At 38.3% G+C, this 24,105-nt stretch overlaps 3 protein-coding genes and 1 long non-coding RNA gene across 4 annotated transcripts; 1 reads left to right on the top strand and 3 right to left on the bottom strand.

The window, feature by feature from the left end:
* The first annotated feature begins 797 nt into the window (after nt 1-797).
* LOC146161382 (cyclic nucleotide-gated channel beta-1-like) lies at nt 798-3,963 on the top strand. The gene is made up of 3 exons (XM_083385142.1): nt 798-1,757; nt 2,706-3,095; nt 3,538-3,963. Exons 1-3 carry the CDS (start codon nt 798-800, stop codon nt 3,961-3,963), a joined length of 1,776 nt encoding a protein of 591 aa, XP_083241268.1.
* A 928-nt stretch (nt 3,964-4,891) lies between these two features.
* LOC146161381 (sialate:O-sulfotransferase 1-like) lies at nt 4,892-9,523 on the bottom strand. The gene is made up of 6 exons (XM_083385141.1): nt 9,486-9,523; nt 8,576-8,760; nt 7,291-7,489; nt 6,455-6,696; nt 5,911-6,114; nt 4,892-5,304 (listed from the first exon to the last, which is right to left on the bottom strand). Exons 1-6 carry the CDS (start codon nt 9,521-9,523, stop codon nt 4,892-4,894), a joined length of 1,281 nt encoding a protein of 426 aa, XP_083241267.1.
* A 4,146-nt stretch (nt 9,524-13,669) lies between these two features.
* LOC146161380 (sialate:O-sulfotransferase 1-like) lies at nt 13,670-18,375 on the bottom strand. The gene is made up of 5 exons (XM_083385140.1): nt 18,329-18,375; nt 17,683-17,880; nt 15,978-16,219; nt 15,481-15,684; nt 13,670-14,040 (listed from the first exon to the last, which is right to left on the bottom strand). Exons 1-5 carry the CDS (start codon nt 18,373-18,375, stop codon nt 13,670-13,672), a joined length of 1,062 nt encoding a protein of 353 aa, XP_083241266.1.
* Nucleotides 18,376-20,374: 1,999 nt separating this feature from the next.
* On the bottom strand, nt 20,375-21,516 carry LOC146161379 (uncharacterized). Its single transcript, XR_014494633.1, has 3 exons — nt 21,395-21,516; nt 20,921-20,964; nt 20,375-20,485 (listed from the first exon to the last, which is right to left on the bottom strand). It is a non-coding gene; the product is annotated as an uncharacterized LOC146161379 (long non-coding RNA).
* Between the last annotated feature and the right edge of the window lie 2,589 nt (nt 21,517-24,105).

Below are 24,105 nucleotides of genomic sequence, written 5' to 3'. Positions count from 1 at the left end.
CATCGTTGCGTCCATACAAAAGGATTAAAAAGGATAAAAAAATCCGTTTGGCGGTTCTTGCTGTTTGGATTTAATGCCCAACGAAAGCCTGGTAACGTTTTTTTAACACTGATGTTGTTACCATGTTGAAAGCTATTGCGTATTTACAGTGCTGGTGTACAGTGTTGTGATAGATATACGAATATGCTTAATAATGCTTAATCAATGTTTTTTAAAAGACTTGGTGTTAACATCTGGTTTTGGCTGGCGTGAACCCCAGCATAAGCAACTGTTGGTGATACGGTCCCACACGTAGGATCTTTGTATGTATTGTGTATTCAGGGAATGTTTTCCAATCGTGTAGCTATTAATCAGGAAGTAAATTTGGTTTGAAAGTGCAAGTAAAATTTAAAAACATTAGTTTAAAGACGAGTTTAGGCCGAAAAAGGTATGAGAAAAGAAAATTGAGGAAGTTTTGATATATTTCTGTTTATGGATCAGTTTTACGTTTTAATATTTCCTTAAAAATGTCATTAGACACTTGGATTTTAATGCTTACAAGATACCGAGAGTAAAAAATGCCCAAGGTGATATTAGAACCCAACAACTTCCCAGACACGGTCTACCAACAATTTGAGTATTTTTATAGTTGGCCAGCACGGCTGTTTGAAGTATGATGTATGTGTACCTGTTTAACAACAGCTACACCTATACTTAACAGTACTAACTAACTTTTTTATCTGCCTATAGCCATTACAGTCGCACTTTAAATCGATTTGAGGAGCATATTGGTCTAGTAGCCTCTGAGAGTCTCAAAAATGTATTCGGTCGCGGAAGAAGATGAACTAATTCGGAACCGGTGTCAGAATCCGGCGGTGGTGCACGCCTTCTCGAACTGGCACCGCCGTTGCAGCGAGCGAGCCAGGAGAATGGAGAAGCACCTCTTTGAGGACGACAGCAGTTCCGACGAGGATGTTGAAAACGGCCACGCGAGTAAGCACCAACCCGCCGACTCCGTCTTCCAGCACGACGTAACGTCAAAGAAAAACCTCTTGGCCACCCTGATAGCCTACCGCTTTCCTACCACCATCAACCCGGAAAGCGACGGCGTGTACCTGGCCTATCAGTTCGTGGTGACAGTGTGCTTTATGTACAACGCCTTCTGCGTGCCTCTGCGAGTTTCCTTCCCCTACCAGACGCCGGACAACCTCGGCGCCTGGCTTGTGCTTGATTACCTGGCCGACGCCGTGTACCTAATCGACAGCGCGCTCTTCCAAACGCGCCGGCAGTACCTGCTGGGCGGAATCGTGCAAACCGAGCGAGGCGCTACTTCTTCGCACTATCTGAAGACGTGGCGCTTTAAACGCGACCTGATTGCTGTTTTTCCCACTGACCTGTTGTATCTAAAGTTCGGCGTCAAGGCCGTGTTCAGAATCAATCGTCTCGCGAAAATCGACTCGTACTTTGAGTTTAACAATCGCTTCGAGATGATTCTCAAGCAGGCCTACATCTTTCGCGTCGTGCGCACCACTGGTTACCTGCTGTACGCAATCCACCTGGACGCCTGCCTCTACTACTACATCTCGTATATGGGCGACTTTAAGAGCGAGTGGGGTTATAACCTGGAGGGCGTGGCCTACATAAGGTGTTACTTCTGGGCCTTCATGACCACCGTGACGATCGGTAACGTACCAGAGCCAGTGACCACTACTGAGTACTACATACAGCTGGTCAACTACTTCTGCGGGCTTTTTATCTTCTCTATCGTGATCGGACAGGTTCGTTAAGCGTGAAACCGAATGAGCAGTGACATTTGGCGTTTACAAGATTTTTTTTTCGCAGCGGCGACGGTTTGAACTCGAACTGCTTATATAACTATAACCATTAAGTCGAAAGGCTGTATATTACTTATTTGTTTAAGATACATTTATATACAAGAATAATTTTGTTTTTATTATTTACAACCCCAAACAATCGTTGTCAATTAATCAAATGAGTAAATTTTGGGCCGATTTGTTCATACATGATACACTTCCCTATAAGAAGTTTTTAGAAATTAAAAATAATCCAGGAATAATACCCAAATTAGAATAACATAATCGTCCAACACAGTTCGAAATTAGACCAAAATACAACTATGGTATATCATAGTCGTAATAGGGTCAAAACCAGACACTTAAAACTATAGCATTTTAATGTAACTAAGAACTTGGGCTTATAATCAATGCCTGTTACTGAACTAGATATGTATGTTTTGCTATATGCTACAACTGGTATATACTAGAGATGTCTAGTATTATCTAAAAGGAGCCGATATCCTAACTTAGGGTAGTATCGTAGTATCGTAGTACCAAACTAATTGGTGCATTTATACATTGTTTTGCCATCCAGAATCGTTTTCTGCTTAAAAATATTTCCTTTTCCGATGTTTATTTGACTTTATACGACAACCGGTATATATTTAACTGTAGAAGAAGCATACACATTGTGTATATCAATCTTGGTTAAAAGTCACCTTGGTTGCCATATTCTGCGCCGATTAGTTTTTGTTTTTGCGTAGTTTATTCCTACCTAGAAATCATAAAGCAGGTTATAGCAAATTATCTGGGAACAGTTTGACTTTCGTGTTGTAACTAAACTGTGCATGCGATACTTTACAAAAAAGGACAACTGGTATATATTCTACTCTACAAGAAGCATACACATTAGTTTTTTCTTCACTTTAGGTTCGTGACTCGGTGCATTCAGCAGCCGCCGAGCAGGAGACGTACCGCGCGCACAAGAACGCCTGCATCAGCTACATGCAGAACTACCACATCTCGGTCGACATCCAACGAAAGGTGCGGCTCTGGTTTGAGTACACCTGGAACACGCAGCGCATCCTGGACGAAAACGCGCTGTTGAAGCAGATGCCCGACAAGATGCACACCGACATCGCCATCAACGTGCACATGGACGTGCTCAGCAAGGTCGAGATCTTCAAGGAGTGCGACCGCCAGCTGCTCTATGACCTGCTGCTTAAGCTTAAACCGGTGCTCTACCTGCCCGGCGACTACGTGTGCAAGAAGGGCGAGGTGGGCAGGGAGATGTACATCATTACTAACGGAATGGTGCAGGTAGGTGTTTTAATATCTTATGTAATTGGCGATGCCGGTTTACTTACTGCGTCCAACCTTACGGTGTTTTGTGGGGAAAGTGATACCCCTGTTTTGTAATTCACTGTCAGTGATGTAAACAAGACATTTTATAAATTACTATATATAGAATATTTGTTATATTTTGAGTTTTGTTTTGATATGACAGTTGGGCCTCACGAGTACTTTTTACCCATTTTAAAATCTGCCAAATTCGTGTAGGCCTAGGTAAGAACACCAAAATTACCAAAAAGGTATCTATTAGGAGAAATAAGACTATAGTATGAGCAAAATTTTGTTTAATAAAAATTGCCGAATTACATGTTCAAATAACTCGAACCAATTCTAAATATTTTCTCAAATCAAGTCGGAAATCAGGCTAAGGTGTATGTCTAGAGGTAAAATCACTTTAACCTCGGTGCAGGTGGTGGGAGACACTCGCTCTACAGTTTTCGCGTCGCTCTACCCTGGCACCGCGTTCGGCGAGATCAGCCTGCTGGCGATCGGCGGAGGAAACCGGCGTACGGCCAACATCTACAGCCCCGGCTACACCACGCTCTTTCTGCTTCTCAAAAACGACCTATACGACGTGGTGAAGAACTACCCGGAGGCGCAGAAGATCCTCCGCAAGAAGGCAATGAAGATGTTGAGCAAGGACAACAACAAGGCTCCCATCGCGGCAACCACCTCGATAGTTCCAAGTCGCTTCCAGCAGACCAAGGAGGACGCCAAGCAAGGCACCGGCTTTATACAGGCAATGCTGCACGCCGCAAAGCTCAAGAACCTCGAGCTCTCCAATGTGAAACGTGCCGTGAACAAGGTTGTCGGCAAGAACGAGACGAACGGTTAAAACTTGTTTGACTTCATGTCAACTTGTGTATACTATATCGGGTACGTATCGGTGCCGATCCGTTACCAAATGACTTTGTGCATTTAAGCTTTGTTGTTTTTGCCAACTAAAGTAGAGTTTTCTACCTTTAAAACGAAAATTTGTTTGAAAATATTATTTGAATAGGACTTCTAACCCTAAAGACACTTTTTTATTTTACCACACGATTGTGTCAGACATACCTACTCGACTTCATACGTAACCGTATATCAAACTCTCCTTCAGTTTCTATGTCGTATTCGTTTAAGCAGCTTCAATACTTCGTAGTTGGTGATTTCTCAAAGATTTTTTCATTTTAACCATTTAGATCTTGCGGCTAGTAAATAAAAACAAGCAAGAATTGTGCCGATTAGTTGCGCTGTGAAAATGAAGTATTTGGTTTATCGTCGTTTTTGCCAAAAAAATTCAAAATGTTGTTTTGCATTCAAACGAAATAGTACCTCATTTATTTATTGTTTTTTTTTTTTGGTTAATTTGTGATAAAACGTTTTACTAGCACAGACTGCAATATATTAAAATCTTCCAAACCAAATTTCGTTTATATAGTAACCCTCCCCCAGTCCTCCTAATTCTAAGAATGGTGAAGGTTTGAAAAGGTTAACGCCAGAAAAAAACTTTAGCTTGCAAGTTTCCATCACCTCGAAGAATTACGTTGACGAAAGTTTTTAGAAATCCCCTATAGTTAAATTATTAAAGAAAATCTAGGTCTAATTTACCTGTTGTTCGACAAACACACGTATTTTTGTGCGTTAAGTTACCTTGTTCGTATTACTGTAAAACGAGAACGATAAATAATAGGTATGGAGAGAAAATGACGCTTCCCACACATCACACAACTCCTTAAAATGCTTTCATGAGATGAACGTCAAATGTCCTTCAAAAAGGTATTCTAAGGAATGGTTGTTTTCAGAGCCGTGCTCGGAAACTTGGTCGTTGTAGGCAGTTCCCGTTCATAATCGGGCAATCTTCGAACGACTCCTTTTCGAATTAAAAGCTCGCGAAGCACCTTGATGTCGCCGTTCAGCCTCAAAATCATGTCGCGTGTGAAAGGGTCGAAACCCTTTCTTTTGCCGCGCTTATAGTTGCCGGCCAGCTGCTGGCCGAGGCAGGCTAGCCTTTCTGCGAAGTTGCTCGGGATCTGGTCCTTGTCCACGAGGAAGTGCGCGATCCGGTTGACGCCCTCAAGCGGCTTTAGGAGCATATCTTCGTAAAAGAGGACGAGGCAAGGCTTGCCACTGGACAGCAACGTCCCAGGTACGTTCCGCCACTCGCCGATAAGTCTTTTGAAGACGACCGGAAACTCTAGAAATACAGGTTTAGAAAAAGCCTAAACCATACACTGCCGTACAGTGGGATTGTCTGACGTTAAACTGCCCGCTAGACGTTAAACTGCTCGCTAGGCAGTTTAGCTATACGTGTTACAGTAAAGTTTTCTTGTCTACAGGATTTTTATAGAACGACAAAAATACGGTTAGTTTAAACACGCCGAAAAAAAATTAATTCTCGATTCATTTTTCATCCTCCAGTAGAGTCCCTTTTTATACAGAGTCTGCCTTAGTAGTGCTGAAGAAAGCAGTCCATATTATGAACTGCTTTTTCACCACGTTGAAAATAATTAAAATTATTCGAAATGTATAAAATATGCTACCAACTTCTGTGTGGTCTTTAACATTATTGTAATTAATTTCGTCACCAGAACGCATTTGCTGTAAATTTGTCGTCTTTGAAAGCTATATTTTTATCTTTAAATATTACTACTTTTGATTTTTAAGGCTTAGTAAGTGCTATGTGGGTGCTTTCCGTGTGTTAGACTTAGTATAATCAAACAAGTTTATACTAGATAAAGACAACTAAAATTGTATGCAGTATTCACAGGGTGCATATCAATTATTGTTATGCCCATCTTACTTTCCCTGTACTGCTTCTCGGTTGCGAAACCGGTGTGATTTCCGTCCGTTGCGTTTCGGTTGAATTCGGCCAATATTGCATTGTAGGGATTGCGAATGATGAGAATGAAGTCATCGTACTTTTCTGCCTTTTCCAGTTTGTGGATGTGGTCTTTGATGACCCTGACCCTCCCTTCTATCGGCTTGAGTAGCTCTCCAAGAAAACCTGCAATAGTAAGATATAGTTTGGGCAAATACAGCTGTGGCTAACTATTTTAAATCTAGTAAAATAGGCGTCGCCATTAGAGGAAATTTATTATGCGGCCATAGTAGTTTGTAAATTCAAAATCCTTTAATCCAACAACATGAGAACTAGTTCAAACTTATTGTATATTATAAACGTTGCTAGGCCTTCTAAACGCTTAAGTTTGTTACAACATTACCTTTAGCTATGGGATACCTATCAGGATCTAACTATATAGTAACAAAATTTCCTGTGATTTACAAATCAGTAAACCTTGACCTAAATGTCTTCGCATGCCATACGACGAAAAACCCAAACCAACCTTCCTCGTGAAGAAGAATCTCGTTGTAAGCGCAGCCTGAATAAAAACCGGTGGCGAGTTCAATCATATGGCGTGTCCACGTGTTGCCGGAGCCGGGAAACGACACCAGGCCGGTCTTTTTCCTCCTATTATTTAAAGGAAGCAGCTGAAGGAGCTCGCATCGCGGATCCTCCACCATGGTTCTGTAGACGTCCAGTCGCTCCTCTTTCGAGCAGCCAGGGAGCCTTTTGTTGTAGTGAAAACTGAACACAAACGTCAACGACGTAGATAAAAGTCGAGCTCATGAAACTATTATGTGTGACTTGTGTGTATATCAATCTTGGTTAAAAGTCGCCTTGGTTGCCATATTCTGCGCCGATTAGTTTTTGTTTTTGCGTAGTTTATTCCTACCTAGAAATAATAAAGCAAGTTATAGGGATTTATAGTTTAATTTGTCCATAGTTTTGTTAAGGTTTATACTAATCTAACACATATTGTTTTACAGCATGTTGTTTTTTATATAGTGTTGTAACTGCTCTCGGAACAGTTTGACTTTCGGGCTGTAACTAAACTGTACATGCGATACTTTACAAAAAATGGACAGCCAAGTGTTGTTATACATTTAAATCTTTCTAGTTTTAAATAACATCAGTTTTACAGGTTACATTCTTAAACACCCGAGTAATTTCAGTAGATTCGCTATTTAAACAAATCGACTTCATCGAAGCCTTGTTAAACACCATATAAGGGCATAAAAAGGGGCCATGTATGTCGAATTGTCGAGTATGACTTTATAGCAAGTCACTAGAACGTTAATCGAGTCAATTTGAAAAGTAAGTGTTTGTACCCCACTTTACCTCGTAGTCATTTGGCCGCAAAAACACACCCCGGTGTCGCTCTGTACCGCCGCCAGTGGCCTTTTTCTGGTGTTGCAAGCGTGCCAGCATCCCGCCGGCGACGAGAGGGGAGCCTTCACCGGCCGGAGGGAAAGGGGGTTGACGTCGGTCCCAAAACAGCCGATGTGTTTTGAGGACAAGAATGATTCCTGCAGCGGCACTGTTGAGGGCAAGCAAGGCTTATATTAATACCACTTTAACTATCGTTTGCACATGTCCGGGCAGCTTAACAGTCTCAGAGTGGTGCTTAGTTGCAAGCAATCCATAAATGCACTAATTATGCTGGAAGCATCCACCGAAATGTTTAAAGAACTTCTAACAACTTTGTTCTAAATTTATCCAGGGTTAGGTCTTCTTCAGACAAGTTGGAATCGCATACTGTGACCGTGACCCCTCAAAAGTCAGGAACTGTATTTATTTATCTGTGCAAAAGTGTACATTGTTGTGTGGCTGTGAGATACCTGTTCATTTAAATTAGGACGAACTTTTGTTAAATAAACATGTTTGTTGTCAAAGGACGATCAGTGGGTAATTTGGTTTTAGAGAATATTTATATTTTGGTCTGGTATACTTACACCATCGTTATCGAAAATCTTCCGCCAATTAAAAAAAAAAGCATTCAATTATAGGCAACTTTTCAATGCAGCTCATGCTTTTAGATGTCTCATAAAGTCAATTTGGTGCCGTTGCATTATACCAGGGTAGGTTATTCTAACTTGCCAACATTCCAATGCGCTCCCGAACAAGTTATGATTGTGTGAATCTGTCTAAGGTTGGCGGGCAACACCTTTTCGACTTTGGGAAGTACTTTTCTGTTAAAAATTCCATCAACATAACAGTAATAAGCATATATTTCTTAGTTGCGTGGTTAGTATTGCCTTAAATCAGTAGTTCTACAACTGAAGTCCGGATTTATTTTTATCAATTTTTTGCATGGAAAACATATTTTAAATATTTTGACTGAAAAGCTGTTTCGAGCAAAAGCAGTAGCACATCCTTTTTCTATCTAGTTTAAAGATAATTAAATACATGTTGTTTACAATATTTAGTTGTTTATTTAATGCTTTCACCTTGCTTTTGATTTTTTTTAGAAAATTGGATAGAGTCTCGTATTGTTTCAAGAAAGCAAAATGTGTCCGCCAGTTGAAAAAGTTCAAGAACCTTCTATAATTTTAGCCGCATATATTTGATATAGAAGTTTGCTTTAAGTCATCGTACATCATTATTTTTATATTTGCTGTTTTACCTGTTTGGCACTGCTTTACGAAGAAGGTCTGCACGGTTTCTCCCTCCGTTTCACAGTTGTCTTTTAAGATGTCTGAGCACTTCCCCTGGCATCCTAGAGCTTTATCGAGATAATCTGCAAAGGCTCTGATATCACGATGACATAAGCAATTGGTGTCCTGGTAAATTCCCGCGTAGGTCTTTTGCCTTAAAAAAACAAATAAGGGCATATTTAGCCTTAAGATATCCCTTCAATACTTGAAAATAAATCAACAAAACAAAGAGTGTCCTAAATTAAACTTTAAAACATGGTGGACTCGATAAAACTTAAAAAGTATATGCAACCTAATTAAAATTAAATTTTATTTAAAGGTGTCATTCCTATGGGGTCACAAAAATAAGGGTTAAAAAACTATAATTTGTTGTTTTAAAGTAGAAGTTCTTAACAGCGGTGCCGCGACGCCATGGTGTGCCATGTCCATTTCTATTGCTCAAGGGTGCCGACAGGTATTTGATAATTTCTACAAATCTGTTTTTTGCTCAATTGGTAAGCCTCTTGATACACACATTTGTGTACGATGAGAGACCATTCTATCAAATGACATTTTCTACATATTTTAAGTTGATTGTATTGTTTCAGTTCCATTTATAGTGGCATTTCAGTAAAAAACTGAACGAAAAATTCCAGCTGGGATGCCGAAAATCTATTTATTTATTTTGAAGGGTGCCGTGACCAAAAGGTTAAGAATCACTGTTTTAAAGGCTTTGTAAAGCTACTTCGGTCGCCTGCGATGGAAACTTTTGTGATGTTATCATTTTGCTTCCTATAATGCTGTACACCATTAATGACAGCTGTACAACATTGTTGTTTAGACTGGCGAGCAAACTGCACTGTTTTTGAAAAAAAAACGTGACAATTTGATATATCTTACTTCAGGTTGCAAAATCGTATGCAAAGCTTGCGCGTCATTTTAGGATCCGAGAAGCGAACCAATTCGGTCCCGTTTATCTTCTGAGCTCTCGGCAGACATCCCAGATAACGGTCTGCAAATTAATGCAGTAAAGTAGATTAGTATATTTGCAAACAATAAGTCAATTGCCAAACTTGGCTCGATATAGTCCATAGGTAAATTGTTAAGTTTAATAAACTAATAAATGATTACTTTGAACATGGCATGTGATTTGGCAGAATATTATTTGCCTAAAAGCAGCCTGTATTTCCAAAGGTTCGCTTTCTTTATTTTTAGTTTTGTGCGTTGGCAACGCATTGCTATCGGCTAGGTTAGACTCGCCATACGTCCCGGTTTAGCCGGGACAGTCCCGGTTTTAGGGCCTTGTCCCGGTGTCCCGCCCGGTTAACCAATTTGTCCCAATTTTTTTAATTTGAAATTTACAAAAAAAAAAGAAATTAAAAAATGTAAAAACTTTTGAGTTAGCCATTTAGCAATTCTTTCTCAAAACTAAGTAATACTTTTTACTTTTCATTTTTGGTTGATAAGGCTGTCAAGCAATTTGTTTTTAAATAAATTAATTATTTTACCAGCGGGTGTTAAGAAATATTTTTCTGGGGGTGAGGTTGCTGGGGATAGTTTCTTTTTGTGTGTGTGGTGAGTAAAAAAATTAAATGGATATTATTCGGCGGGTGCTGTGGAAAGTAAGCGAGCGCCGTCGCAACCCGGTCACCGTTAAACAACTTTTATTTTCAAGGATTTTGTTTCACGTATGACTCAGTCTGGTTCCGGTATTATTTGCTTGAATATTACGCGTCTAAACAATTGCTGTTCCAACTTAAAGTTTAACGTTTGTTAGTAATTCTATATAGATAGATGTCAATTAAATTCATAACATACTGATTGCTTTAATATAAATAAGTTTTAATGTTTCCAACTTAAGACTTATATGTTTAAAAACTTCTTGATGTCTGTTTACTCTATTACCGCGTAAAATTTAGAGAGTTCGCATTTTATGCGGGGTTTTAATAGTAACCAATTTTCAGTTTCAAAAGAGATTTTATTTATACGTTGGACGCAGAATGGTACCCAGGATTACGTATTTGCTGAATATCACGCAATGCGAACAATGGCTGCTATACAACTTAAGGTTTCACGTTAGTGAGTGGTTCCCTATTGATATATGTCACTGGTTTTCGTTACGTAAAATACGTTTGACGTGCTTAGCCGTATTTAGCCGTTTCACTTCAAATAAGCACAAATTATTTGCAATTTTGTTGTAGGTCTACATAAAGTTTATTTACAGTTTTCAATATGCGTTCCGTATTTACGTTTCTAAAAAATGGCAAGCTTGGGCTAGATGCAAGTAAATCTAAACACTACAACATATTTATGAACCAGTGTATAAATAATGTGGGCCTGAATAACACTCCTCTTCATCTTTACTTGCAAGTATCTACTTACATTCACATACGCGGTCGAATTCTTCTTCGAAAACTCGTGGGGTCCTAAACATATATTTAAATTAAAGCCAGTTGTAAAAGTATAAGCCGGAACGGCGTTTCGATAAAATAATTGATTTTTGGTATACGTATAGTTATAGTATCTACAAAAATGTTCCCTTTATGACGTAACTTTTGTGACACCATGTCTGAGAATTTATGGGTTCCGGTAACAAATCTTTTTATCTTTACGCTAAGAAAATTATTCTACTTTCACCCTAAAAATTATTCTACTCTCCCCCTGATTAAAAATATATCCATTTTCATCAGTTTGAATATCATAAAACCGTTAAGGTCTCAACATTGATAATATTTATAATATATTTCGATTCTTTGAAAAATCGTAACATTTCGACATTTACCAATGATAAAAAGACAATTTTCATTTGCCAATGAAATTGCGAAAATAGGCCTAATTGTTTGCAAAGAAATAGTTTTAACAGCTTTTTCAAAAAATCACTTTTAAATTAACCAACCTTTTCGGACGTTTTAAGTAACGTGTTCGACTGCTGCCCAAGCTATTCAAGAAAACATAAATGACACACAACCCAAAAATACCAGCAAGGAGTCTGTGATACTTAATCATATCTGAATAGCACCTCAACCTGTAACTTGAAACAACAACATTATCGTTTCATAATACCTCCATGCTTTTACCAATCTGTTTACAGAAAGTAAAATTGTTGCTTTAAAACGCTTTAAAAAGGACATTTTAACGCTCTCTCCACAAATCAAAAAATAGATAAAATGAAAATTGGTAAAACCAAATTATTTTGCTGACTTTCGCGAAAGCCAAAAGTAACTTCGTTATCTCAGTATACTTGTACAGTCCAATTTATATTTGTTGTCCTTTACAATTCATTTCCTTTCATCTATATCAGCGGTCTGCAAACTTTTTTGCTTTTTGCACTGTGGACCGGTTAAAAACTGGAAATTTCTTTACATGGAAAACACAACAAATGTTTCAATAATGGAAATCTATTACAACTTTGATTTAATGCGAAATCTATAACAACTTTGATTTTAATAAACAACTAGTTTTGCCGCAACACATTTTAAAAGTACAGAACAAGGCAACACACAGTTACGTCATTGAACAACTTAAAATAATGTTAATAGCAAAAAAGAACGCAAAACTGACACCTGTTGAAGTATAGACTTAACAAAATATTCGCAAACGGCACTGATCTGCAGTATACATCTGAATTAGATTGTAAACCGTATAGGAAACGGTCTTACGGACTGCGAATTCTTTATTGCCGGATATCGCCAGGCGGTATACAGACTTTTGTATAGCGGCTATTTAATTAAAACAACGTCGCACTCTAACCCGTACCAGATAGATCGTTTGTTGCATTGTGGCATGACGTGTAATTTAGGTTAGCACAATAAACATTTAGAGCTTCAAATCAGACTGAAAACCTCGTTGAAGAGCTGTTTTTCTCTTCTTTATATCGGTCATTTTTTCAGATTAGCCTACAACATTTAGTTCCAATACAGACGCGATATTTAGGGCAAATGTTTTCGATGTACCAATTGACGTCATGTATCTACTCAAACAAGCGAAATACTTAAGAATTAAACGTTTTAAGTATTTGTTTTGTAGGTTGTGTGTTGCCTAAATTCATAATATCACTTCAGCACTGATGCTGCCCTAAAATCAAAGAACCATCTAAACTACCACGTGGATCTTGGGTATTAGTTCCAGTCTTATACTAGCCCAGTGGTTTTCAAACTGGGGCCTGCGGTCCTTTTGGGGTCCGCGAGACAATATTCTGGGACCGCGCAACAACTAACAAAAAACAATATGACGCTCCTGAAGAAGAACTTTTTTTGTGCAATAAACTTTTCAGGCCACTTACTTTTCCAAACCATTGTTCATTCACTTGCACGCTAAATGGTCTATTGTGACGTCATAGTGTTGCGATGTGCTAACGAAAGTTACGTTTTTACAGCTTGCTGCGCTGCCACTGTTAAAACTGTTCGTGATTGCTTCACTCAAATAAAGTGATTCGTTATAGGTTAACATAGCCGAGCTGATAGCAAAGAAGCAAGTGCATCCGTCCCATTGATACCATTAAAAACAACGTGTTATTTTGTGTTTATTTTTGTATATTTTTAGACGACCGTGAGCAATTAAAAAATCAGACATCCCGAGTCGCTTAATTCAGACAACCCGAGTCACTTTTATGTCAAAGTAATCGTTCACATGCGAGCAGGTAAATGGCGAGCCTGTTAGATAGTATTTCAAATCCCTCAACAGTGAGGTATACCACAAGGCTGCGGAGTCAAAGTCGAACTCGGGACTCGACTGAGTCAGTTTGTTTTGCTGTAGTCGAAGTCGGGACTCGAGTAAGACCACGTAAAACAACCCAAGTACGCGTGCGCAGTATCAAATTTCGAAACTGACAGGCAGCAAACTGTTTTTTGTAAAATTGTAAGGTGGAACATTTTCCAACCACGTAGAGTGAGTGAATGAGTTATATGACACTCCTATGTGTGGATTGCTGTGCAAAGTGTGCATCCATCTTATTTTAGTTGCGTAAGGTTTTCATAAGACGAACGTCAAATGTCCTTTAAAAAGGTATTCTAAAGAAGTTTTTTTTTTCAAAACTGTGCTCGGCAACTTGGTCATTGTTTTTCGACACCTGCTTTATATAACTGTTAGTAAGGCAGTTCCCGTTCGTAATCGGGCAATCTTCGCACGACTCCTTTTCGAATTAAAAGCTCGCGAAGCGCCTTGATGTCGCCGTTCAGCCTCAAGATCATGTCGCGTGTGAAAGGGTCGAAACCCTTTCCTTTGTCGCGCTTATAGTTGCCGGCTAGCTGCTGGCCGAGGCAGGCTAGCCTATCGTCGACGTTGCTCGGCATCTGGTGCTTGTCCATGAGGAAGTGGACGATCTGATTGACATTTTCTAGCGGTTTTTGAAGCATATCTTCGTAAAAGAGGATGAGGCAAGGCTTGCCGCTGGACAGCAACGTCCCAGGTACGCTCCGCCACTCGCTGATCAGTTCGCTAAATACGATCAGAAACTCTACAAAACAGGTTTAGAAAAAGCCTAAACCAGGGTTTCTCAACCTTGGCCCCCGCCCCCCCTGGGGTGCCACAGAGCGGTCATTGAGGGGCCACGGGGCATAACTCTCTAGCTAGATATTGCAAAACCAAAGTGTCACTATTTTTTTTAATTTGCCAGTTCCCTTAAATTTGTGTTTTTTATTATGACAGTAAAACTTTCCAGTAACGTTTTGTAACACATTTTTCTGACACCATGTGTGTTTTATCGCGGAAGTTACCCCTAATTCAACATACGCAAGTGGGTGGCAAATTTGATTAAAGGCCTGTCGCTGTGGCAAAACAATTACTGTGCTGCTTTATACGTACAACCATGCAGTGCGGCCTCGGCATTATCGGGCGGCCAATTACTTGCCGATATCCTTCGCCTAATCATTAAAATGTGTGCGACAAATGCTTTGAGCGAGAAACTGTAATGCCAGGTACACCGATTTAGCAATTTTCCTAAAGGGCGTGCAGCTGAAAAAGAAAAACGACGCTGCAAAGTTACGCAAGGACAATTTTAAGCCAATATTCAGTTAGGTTATGCACAGCGTATTAAGTAATAGTAACGCATTAATAAAACGAAAATAGAGAAATCGTCCTGACGAATGTAGTGACATGGCTCAGCACAAAACAGAGCGGAGTATAAAAAAATACATGGCGGGAGTCCAATAACAAGCTTTGTAATGACTAACTAAGTTAATTTAAATAAAATTACTTACTTTCTAAATTGGTTGATTAATGGCTGTATTTGTTATTAAAGTCAAGATGTAGAACAAGTGAAAATACGTTAAACACAATGCTAGTTATTTTTATAAGCAGGGGGGGCACGAGGGTTGAAAGCATTCAAAGGGGGCCACGAAGCATAAAAGGTTGAGAAACACTGGTCAAAACCAATGCCGTCAGTTGGCTTGTCGTGATGTTAAACTAGCTGTCCGCTACAGATGAGTTGCAGTAAAGCTTTCTTGAATATAGAGACTTACAGAACGGCAAATACGTTTAGTTGAAACGCGCCGAAAATCGTTATCTTGATACATTTTTCATCCTCTATAGTCTAGTCCCTTTATCCAAAGTCTGCCTTAGCAGTATATATATATATATATATGGACTGCTATCTTAACCACGTTGAAAACAAATAACATTTATGTGAAACGTTTAAAATATGCTACGTGCTTCTGTGTGGGCTTTGACATTATTATAATTAATTTCTTTACCAGAACAAACACGGATTTGCTGTAAGTTTGCCCTGTTTAAAAGCTATACTTTTATCTTTATTATAACTACTTTTTCTTTGTTAAGGCTTAGTAAGTGGTGGGCTAGGTGCTTATCATGACCGAACAAGTTCATAGTAGATAAAGACAACCAACATTGTATGCAGTATTTACAGGGTGCATATCAATTATTGTTATGCCCATCTTACTTTCCCTGTACTGCTTCTTGGTTGCGAAACCGGTGTGATTTCCGTCCGTTGCGTTTCGGTTGAATTCGGCCAATATTGCATTGTAGGGATTGCGAATGATGAGAATGTAGTCATCGTACTTTTCTGCCTTTTCCAGTTTGTGGATGTGGTCTTTGATTACCCTGGTCCTCCCTTCGGACGGCCTGAGTAACTCTCCAAGAAAACCTGCAATAACAAGATATAGTTTGGGCAAATACAGCTCTATCTCTAAAATCCACATATGCGTTTTTTTGTGAAAATAAAATTCTGTGATCCAACTTCAAACATCCTACAAAATTAGTCAAAACTTAATGTAAAATCGAAACGCTACTTAAATAAGACTTAAATTTGTTACCCAATCAGCTGGCTTATGGGATACCGATCAGGCTCTTATGGTAACGAAATTCCCTGTGTATTTCAAATCAGGAAACCTTGACCCAAAATTATTTGCTTTCCATACGAAAAAAAAACAAACCAACCTTCCTCGTGAAGAAGAATCTCGTTGTAAGCGCAGCCTGAATAGAAACCGGTGGCGAGTTCAATCATATGGCGTGTCCACGTGTTGCCGGAGCCGGGAAACGACACCAGGCCGGTCTTCTTCCTTCTCTTCTTTGGTGGAAGCAGCTGAAGGAGCTCGCATCGCGGATCCTCCACCATGGTCCTGTAAACGTCCAGCCGCTCCTCTTTCGAGCAGCCAGGAAGCCTTTTGTTGTAGTCGAATCTGAACAACAACATCAAAGACGTGGATAACAGTTAAGCTCGTGTTATGTGCAATTGCTCGGGCTCCAATAGCACCCGTTAAAAAGGCGACTGTCGATAGAGCGATAGCGGTTAATTTAAATCGGTGAATGTCGCAACAGCACCATGACGATACTTTTCCCATTGTTCACTTAACAATTTTAGCCAAAATCCTTTATTGAATCCGACAACAAAAAAAATGGCCAGGAGCACGCACACCAAACACTGTTTAGCAAGAGCTCAGTAAAAGATTGAAACCAAAAAAGACTTCAACATGTTTTATTTTTCTAAAAATAAGAGAGTAGTAAAGGATTGAAACCAAAAGGGACTTAAAAACAACAAAAACCCTGCCGACAAATGAGGGACATCAATCCAGTTATCAAACCACGTTTATTTCTAAATTGTGAGCAATGGCTTGAATGAATTGCATCAGATGATACTTATATCGATTTTGCTCTAAAATGGTAATTCGTGTGTTCAAACGACCTATCAGGATATTCATTATTCACACCAGTAAACTTATCTCACAAAGAGAACAAAAACAGCAACAATTAAAACGATACGTCTGCGACTCTGTGGGCATATCTCTTTCTAATTGGCCAGTAAAGTCGCTATCGTAACAATTTCTGTTTTAATGCTGTCACCATTTTTGCTGTTTTAATGCTGCACTCGCTCTATCGACAGTCGCTGTTTTAAACAAATCGCTATCGTGGGGTCTCTCTACTGATCGTCGCCGTTCTAACACTCCCTATCCGGCCGGATCCCGTTATGTGTATAAAACAGTCTTAGTTAAAAGTGGCAATTTGTTGTCATACTATGCGCCTATTTGTTTTTGTCTACGCGTAGTTTACTCTTACCTAAAATTAATGAAGCAAGTTAGAGAAAAACTCGAATTATAGTCCAATTTGTTCGTAGTTTTGTCAAAGTTACTAATCTACACAGCATGTTATTTTTTGATATTGTTCTGTAACTGGTTTCTGGATGTTTGACTTTCGTGTTGTAACCATACTGTAAGGAGCGCATGCAATACTTAACCAAGAAAGACAGCCAAGGTTCGCTATAGGCCTACATTTAAATCATTGAAGTTTTAAGTAAAATCAATTTTACAAGTTACTTTGTTATACAACTAAATAATTCCAGTAGATTCGCTATATAAACAAATTTACTTCATCGAAGCCTCGGCACCATACTATAAGGGCCTATAAAAGCATCATGTCTATCTAATTGTCAAGTATGACTTCATAGCAGGGGTCGGCAACCTTTTTGGCTCTGCGGACCAGTTTCAAACCAAACATTTTTTAATATTCAGTAAAGGTAACTTATTACAACCTTTTTTGAATGAACTAGTTAAAATGCATACGTTTGTTTCGGCTGCCGATCACTGCTTTATAGCAAGTGACGAGAACGCAAATCGAGTTTTTTTTTAGTATTCGTACCCCGCTTTACCCGTGGTCATTTGGCCGCAAAAACACACCCCGGTGTCGCTCTGTACCGCCGCCAGTGGCCTTTTTATGGTGTTGCAAACGTGCCAGCAGCCCGCCGGCGACGAGAGGGGGACCTTCACCGGCCGGAGGAAACGGGGGTCGACGTCGGTCCCAAAACAGCCGATGTGTCTTGAGGACAAGAATGGTTCCTGCATGGGCTCTGTTGAAAGCAAGCAGGGCTTATATCAGGGGTGGCCAACCAATCAGATAGCAGGAACCGCATTTGTGTCTTGGTTAACCGCAAATAGCCACACCTTACACACATGGAACGAAATGAATAGCATATAACACCATTTCTCACTCACTCCCACAAAGCGCGAAAAAAATGTCTTTATTTAACTATAGACAAAATTTTAATTTATAAGGAGACTCGACGCACTGATTGAAAAAGACACATTTCTCGACATAATGCCATTTATCAATATTATTTAGGCTTTATTTTTGCGTTTATCTTGTTTCAAAAGTATTGCTAAAAAAACATCGGCCTCAAAGTAAACAGTCCTCAAAGTAAACAGTCGAGTCGGAACCGACAATAATCCATACCTTAACCAAACGAAATCGAAACATTCTAAAAAATCAAGTGCAACGTGAACGTAAGAGCCGCATACTGGGTAAAGAGCTGCGTGTTGGCCACCTCTGGCTTTTTTAATACCATTTTAATTATACTTAATGTACAGTTAATAAAAATGTCAGGCCAAACTCTGAATAGCGCGGAGTGAAGGTTAGTAACAAGCAATATATAAGCCACCAACCGAAATGTTTGTATCTTCTAACAACTTTGTTCTAGATTTATCAAGGTTATGGTCTTTCTAAGACGAATTGGATCCTCATATGGATAGGCCTAAATTGTTGGGTGGCTGTGCAATTCAATTCAATTCAATTCATTTTTAATATTTGGCACATAACGTTGATACAACAACAAAAGCAATAAAATTATTTAATATACCAGGAGGCACCGATACAACCAACAGGTTTACCAATAATCAAGCTGTGCGGTGCCTGTTCATTAAAAAAACAAAAACGAACTGTCGTTAAAAACATGTTTGTTTTCAAAAGGCGATTAGTGAGTAATTTTGTTTTAGAAAACATACAGGATTTGGTCTGGTCTATTTTACACCATCGTTATCGAAAATTTCCCGACAATTAAAAAAATGGGTTCAAATAATGAGAAACTTGTCAATGCAGTTCATTATACCAGGTAATGGTTGGCTATACTAACCAGGAGTTGGTTAAAAACAACCCGAGTCCGACTCCGGCAAAAAAAATACACCCGAGTCCGACTCCCTAGTCCCGAGTTCGACTCCGGCCATATGTAAGATTTTGTCGAGTCCCGAGTCCAGCTCTGACTCTACAGCCTGTATTTTACCCATTTACGCAACTAAATTAAGGTGGATTTTCTGCAATCCACTCATATTGGTGTCATAATTGATCCACCCGCATTACATGGTTTAAAAATATTTCACATTTGCTATTACACTTTTACAATTAACTTACATTTTGCCGTCTTAACAGTTTTAAAATTTGGTACTGCGCAAGCGCACTTCGGACTCGGGTAGTTTTACGCGGCCTTACTCGAGTCCCGAGTCCCGAGTCTGACTCCTGCAAAACAAACCGACTCCGTCGAGTCCCGAGTCCGACTCCGACCCCGCAGCCCTGATACTAACACTACACTAATGATCCTTGAATGACCTTTTTCGAAAAAGGTGTCAGTGGAAAAAGTCCAAGAAACTTCTATACTTTTAGCCACATATATTTGATATAGGATTTTGCTTTAAGTCATCGTACATCCCAATTGTTTATATTTGCTGTTTTACCTGTTTGACACTGCTTCACGAAGAAGGTCTGCACGCTTTCGCCTTCCGTTTCACAGTTGTCTTTTAAGATGTCTGAGCACTTCCCCTGGCATCCTAGAGCTTTATCGAGATAATCTGCAAAGGCTCTGATATCACGATGACATAAGCAATTGGTGTCCTGGTAAATTCCCGCGTAGGTCTTTTGCCTTAAAATATCCTTTCCATTTAAAAATAAATTACCAAAAGATAGAGTGTCCAAAGTTAAACTTAAAACATGCTGGTGGACTCGAAAAAACCTAAAAATAATATATATACACCTTAATTAAAATCTGCAGGTGTTTTACGATTTTACACACAATCTTATGTTTTTAAATGTCATATTTTACTTTTTAACTTCTATTATTGGCATTTTTACATGTTTGCTTTTTTGTACAGAAACTGACGAAGCCTTATAGGCGAAATATATTTTCTGTTAAAATTTAAGAAACGATTTTATGTTTTATTTGTTTTTATAAACAGTTTAAGATTATCTGATACAAAAGCAAGAATCTTTCTTTTACATTTTATTGTGTGCGTGTTTCAGCTCATCTCAATTAAACATTTAATTTTAATTAAAGGTCTCACTCCGATACGAAGTAAAAAGCAAAGGGTTTAAGAAAACCAAAATTTATTGTTTTAAAAATGCTTGTAAGGCTCCTGCAGTAGCCTCAGCTAGAAGCTTCTAGGATGCTATCACTTTTCTGGCTATAATGCTGTACAAAATTATCGACTGCGGAACAACATTGTTGTTAACAACCTTATACTTCAGAGCGAAGTGCACTGTTTTTGTATTAAAAAACTTAACATGTTGATGTTCTTACTTCGGGTTGCAAAATCGGATGCAAAGCTGGGGCGTCATTTTAGGATCCGAGAATCGAAACATTTCAGTCTCGTTTATTTTCCGAGCTCTCGGCAGACATCCCAGATAACGGTCTGCAAATTAGTATACTAAAGTCGATTAGTATGCCTGCAAACAATAAATCACTGGCCAAACTTGAGTTCAAGTTTTTGAATGACCTAATTTGACTTCAGGTGTTTTTGGCAGAAAAAAAAATAGTAATCGACCTGACTTGGCTTGATAGTCCTATTAGTATTAGTTAAGTTGTTAAGTTGATTGAACTAATAATTTGACAATGACGTAGATTTGGCAGAAATGCAGTGCTTTGGCAGAATAATATTTTTTCGAAAACAGCCTGTATTTTTAAGGTTTGTTTTCTTTATATTTAGTTGTGCGTTGGCAACGCGTTGCTATATAGGCTAGATGCAAGTAGGCTAAATCTAAACACTACAACATATTTATGAACCAGTGTATAAATAATGTGGGCCTGAATAACATTCCTTTATCTTTACTTGCAAGTATCTACTTACATTCACATACGCGGTCGAAATCTTCTTCGAAAACTCGTGGGGTCCTAAACATATATTTAAATTAAAGCCAGTTGTAAAAGTATAAGCCGGAACGGCGTTTCGATAAAATAATTGATTTTTGGTATACGTATAGTTATAGTATCTACAAAAATGTTCCCTTTATGACGTAACTTTTGTGACACCATGTATGAAATTTTATGGTTTCCGGTAACAAATCTTTTTATCTTTACGCTAAGAAAATTATTCTACTTTCATCCCTGATTAATACGATGTCTATTTTTTTATCAGTTTGAATATCATAAACTTTAAGTTAACAACACTCATATTAATATATAATATTTTTTCGATCCTTTGAAATATCGTAGCATTTCGAAATTTACCAATGATAAACAGACTGCGCGAAAAGAGGCCTAATGGTTTGCAAAGAAATAGTTTTAACAGCTTTTTCAAAAAATCACTTTTAAATTAACCAACCTTTTCGGACGTTTTAAGTAACGTGTTCGACTGCTGCCGAAGCTATTCAAGAAAACATAAACGACACACAACCCAAAAATACCAGCAAGGAGTCTGCGATACTTAATCATATCTGAATAGCACCTCAACCTGTAACTTGAATCAACTACATTATCGTTTTATAATACTGCTATGGTTTCACCAATATGTTTGAAGAAAGTAAAATTGCTGCTTTAAAACTTGGAAATTTTAACGCTCTATCTTCACTTATGTAAAAGCATATAAAATGAAAATTAGTACAGCCAAATTATTTTGCTGACCTTGGCGAAAGCTAAAAGTGACTTTCGTTATCTCAGTTTACTTATATTATCCAACAGCTGTTTGTTGTCCTGGCAATGCATTTCATTTCATCTATATCAGGAGTCTGCAACCTTTTTTGCACTATGGACCGGTTGAAAACTAACATTTTATCACGGGCCGTCCTTCAAAACACAACAAATGTTCAGTAATGGAAAACTATTACAACTTTGATTTAATGCGAAATCTATTATAATCTTGATTTTATTGAAAAACTAATTTTAACGTAACACGTTTTAAGATGACAGACTAAGACAACATAAAGTTACGTCATTAAAATAACTAAAATAATGTTAGTATAAAAAAACGAACGCAAAACTGACACCTGTTTAAGTATAGACTTTATAAAATCGTTGCGAAACGGCACTTATGTGCAGTATACATCTGAATCGGATTGTAAACTGTTCGAAACGGTCTTACGCACTGCGAATTGTATATTGCCGGATATCGCCAGGCGCTATACAGACATTTGTATAGCGGCTACTTAATTCTAATAGCGTCGCACCTTGACTCGTACCAGATAGATTGTTTGTTGCATTGTGGCATGTCGTGTAATTTAGGTTAGCACAATAAACATTTACAAATTCAAATCGAACTGAAAACCTTGTTGAAGAGCTGTTTTTACCTTCTTGATATCTGTCATTTAGAGGATTTCAGATAGCCTACGACATTTTATGACGATACAGATAAGCTACCCGATATTTTGTACAAAAATTTTTTCTATGTACCAATACGATGCCACGTCTCTACTCAAACAAGCGAAATACATAAAACTGAAAAGTTTGAAGTATTTGTTCCAAGTGTTTTTGTTTCCTACATTTATAATTTGATATCGGATCGGCACTGATAATGCCCCAAAATCGGACGAGTACCGATAGTACCACTTGACACCGGGTATTAGTTCTGATCTAACACTATCGGACATCCCGAGTCATTTTTATGTCATCGTTTACATGCGAACCAGTTAATGATGGTCTTTTAATCCATAATAAGGTTCACCACAGGGCTGCGGAATCGGAGTTATAATTTGTCCCATTTCTTTTAAACAGGACAATTACTTGAAACCTTAGAATGTAGGAGCTTTTAACAACGGGCAATGCACTATGCGGTACATCAAGTGTACGGATTGTGCATTGATTAATTATCCTACAAACGTAAATATTAATTTAATTTTTACCAAACTGAACGTAATTCAAACTGAGTTACCAACGCCAACCATAACTATCAAGTTCAATGTTAGTAAATTATTGTACAACTGACAATAATCGAATTAAAAAAATCAGATTAGGAAGCCTTAAGGGTTTGGTAAATCGCGGTTGATACAAGCGGTTACGTGCATGGCACTCGGCGACATTTTTATCAAGTTAATTTCGTCTCGAAAGTCAGGGTAAACCGACAGAGTGTTTGTCCTCTTTTTTTTCTCGTGTGCAACTTCGGATAACTGGCATGTGACCTGCCTTGTGACTGTGACACGGTCGTTAGCGCCAAACAACTAAACTTTGCACTCTCGGTCCTAGAAGGCTATTTCATAAATAAAAAACTATATTTGTTTAGACTTCTTCCCACTACACAGTTTAATTAGAACAACCAACACGAATAATGTAGGCATCAAACAGATTTGAAGAAATTATTGTTTAGGAAATAAACTTTACACCTCATGCATTTTCCACTGATCATAATTTTTTTTCTTTTTGATTTAGTAGTGACGTCATACCCCCAAAACAATCATTTTTATACAAATGCCCAACTGTTTTGTTTTGTAGTGTTGTTTTTAGTTTACTGGTTTTATACAAAAATAATTCTGACGTTTTGCAATTTGTGGTATGTGCTAAATAGTTAATGATTAATATTTTATTTGCCAACGATACTTTAAAAGTGCAGAGGTTTTGTTGAAAACGCAAACGTTTAGTAAGTGTGCTGTACATGCAGTGGCGTAGCCAGCCGAAAATTTTCTTTTTTGGGGGGGGTCAAAAAGTTCAAAAACTATTCAAACAGCAAGAGTTAACTGGAAATTGTAATGCATAAAAAATGACTCTTGACAAAATGAACAAAAATTTACCTGTGTCGTACTATTATTTTCTTACGATTTTGCTTTTCGATTAAACTTGTTAGATATTATAACTCGGTTTTCCGGGATCGAAGATATAGCTAGTTTCAGCAACAGTTAATTTATATACACGACGAGGCTTTCAAAGTCTATACATTTTTTTTGTAATCCTTAATCTGGGGGTGATGGTCAGGAAGTTGTTTTGCTTCTACGATACATGTAAAACCTTGTTGTATTTTTTTTAGGCACTAGCAATTATAAACATTAACATTTTACAATATAAGTCAGCAAATTTAAGATGTTTCGAAATATCGTTTGCCTATGTCTG

This window comes from Ascidiella aspersa, chromosome 3, assembly GCF_963924565.1.
Source record: "Ascidiella aspersa chromosome 3, kaAscAspe10.2, whole genome shotgun sequence".
Lineage (NCBI taxonomy): Eukaryota > Metazoa > Chordata > Ascidiacea > Phlebobranchia > Ascidiidae > Ascidiella > Ascidiella aspersa.
Note: the sequence above shows the minus strand (reverse complement) of the source record. Positions and strands in the feature narration are given on the sequence as shown.

Bases quoted from the DNA above. Each gene is read 5' to 3' on its own strand.
- LOC146161381 (XM_083385141.1), bottom strand. From the start codon at position 9,523: ATGACGCGCAAGCTTTGCATACGATTTTGCAACCTGAA. The intron at 8,761-9,485 runs GTAAGATATATC...TGTTTTTTTAAG, and splicing joins ATACGATTTTGCAACCTGAA to GCAAAAGACCTACGCGGGAA. The intron at 6,697-7,290 runs GTAAAGTGGGGT...GTTTGTGTTCAG, and splicing joins TGCGGCCAAATGACTACGAG to TTTTCACTACAACAAAAGGC.
- LOC146161380 (XM_083385140.1), bottom strand. From the start codon at position 18,375: ATGGTATTAAAAAAGCCAGAGGTGGCCAACACGCAGCTCTTTACCCA. The intron at 16,220-17,682 runs GTAAAGCGGGGT...GTTGTTGTTCAG, and splicing joins TTGCGGCCAAATGACCACGG to ATTCGACTACAACAAAAGGC. The intron at 14,041-15,480 runs GTAAGATGGGCA...CCTGTTTTGTAG, and splicing joins CAAGAAGCAGTACAGGGAAA to AGTTTCTGATCGTATTTAGC.
- LOC146161382 (XM_083385142.1), top strand. From the start codon at position 798: ATGTATTCGGTCGCGGAAGAAGATGAACTAATTCGGAACCGGTGTCAG. The intron at 1,758-2,705 runs GTTCGTTAAGCG...TCTTCACTTTAG, and splicing joins TCTCTATCGTGATCGGACAG to GTTCGTGACTCGGTGCATTC. The intron at 3,096-3,537 runs GTAGGTGTTTTA...ACCTCGGTGCAG, and splicing joins TTACTAACGGAATGGTGCAG to GTGGTGGGAGACACTCGCTC.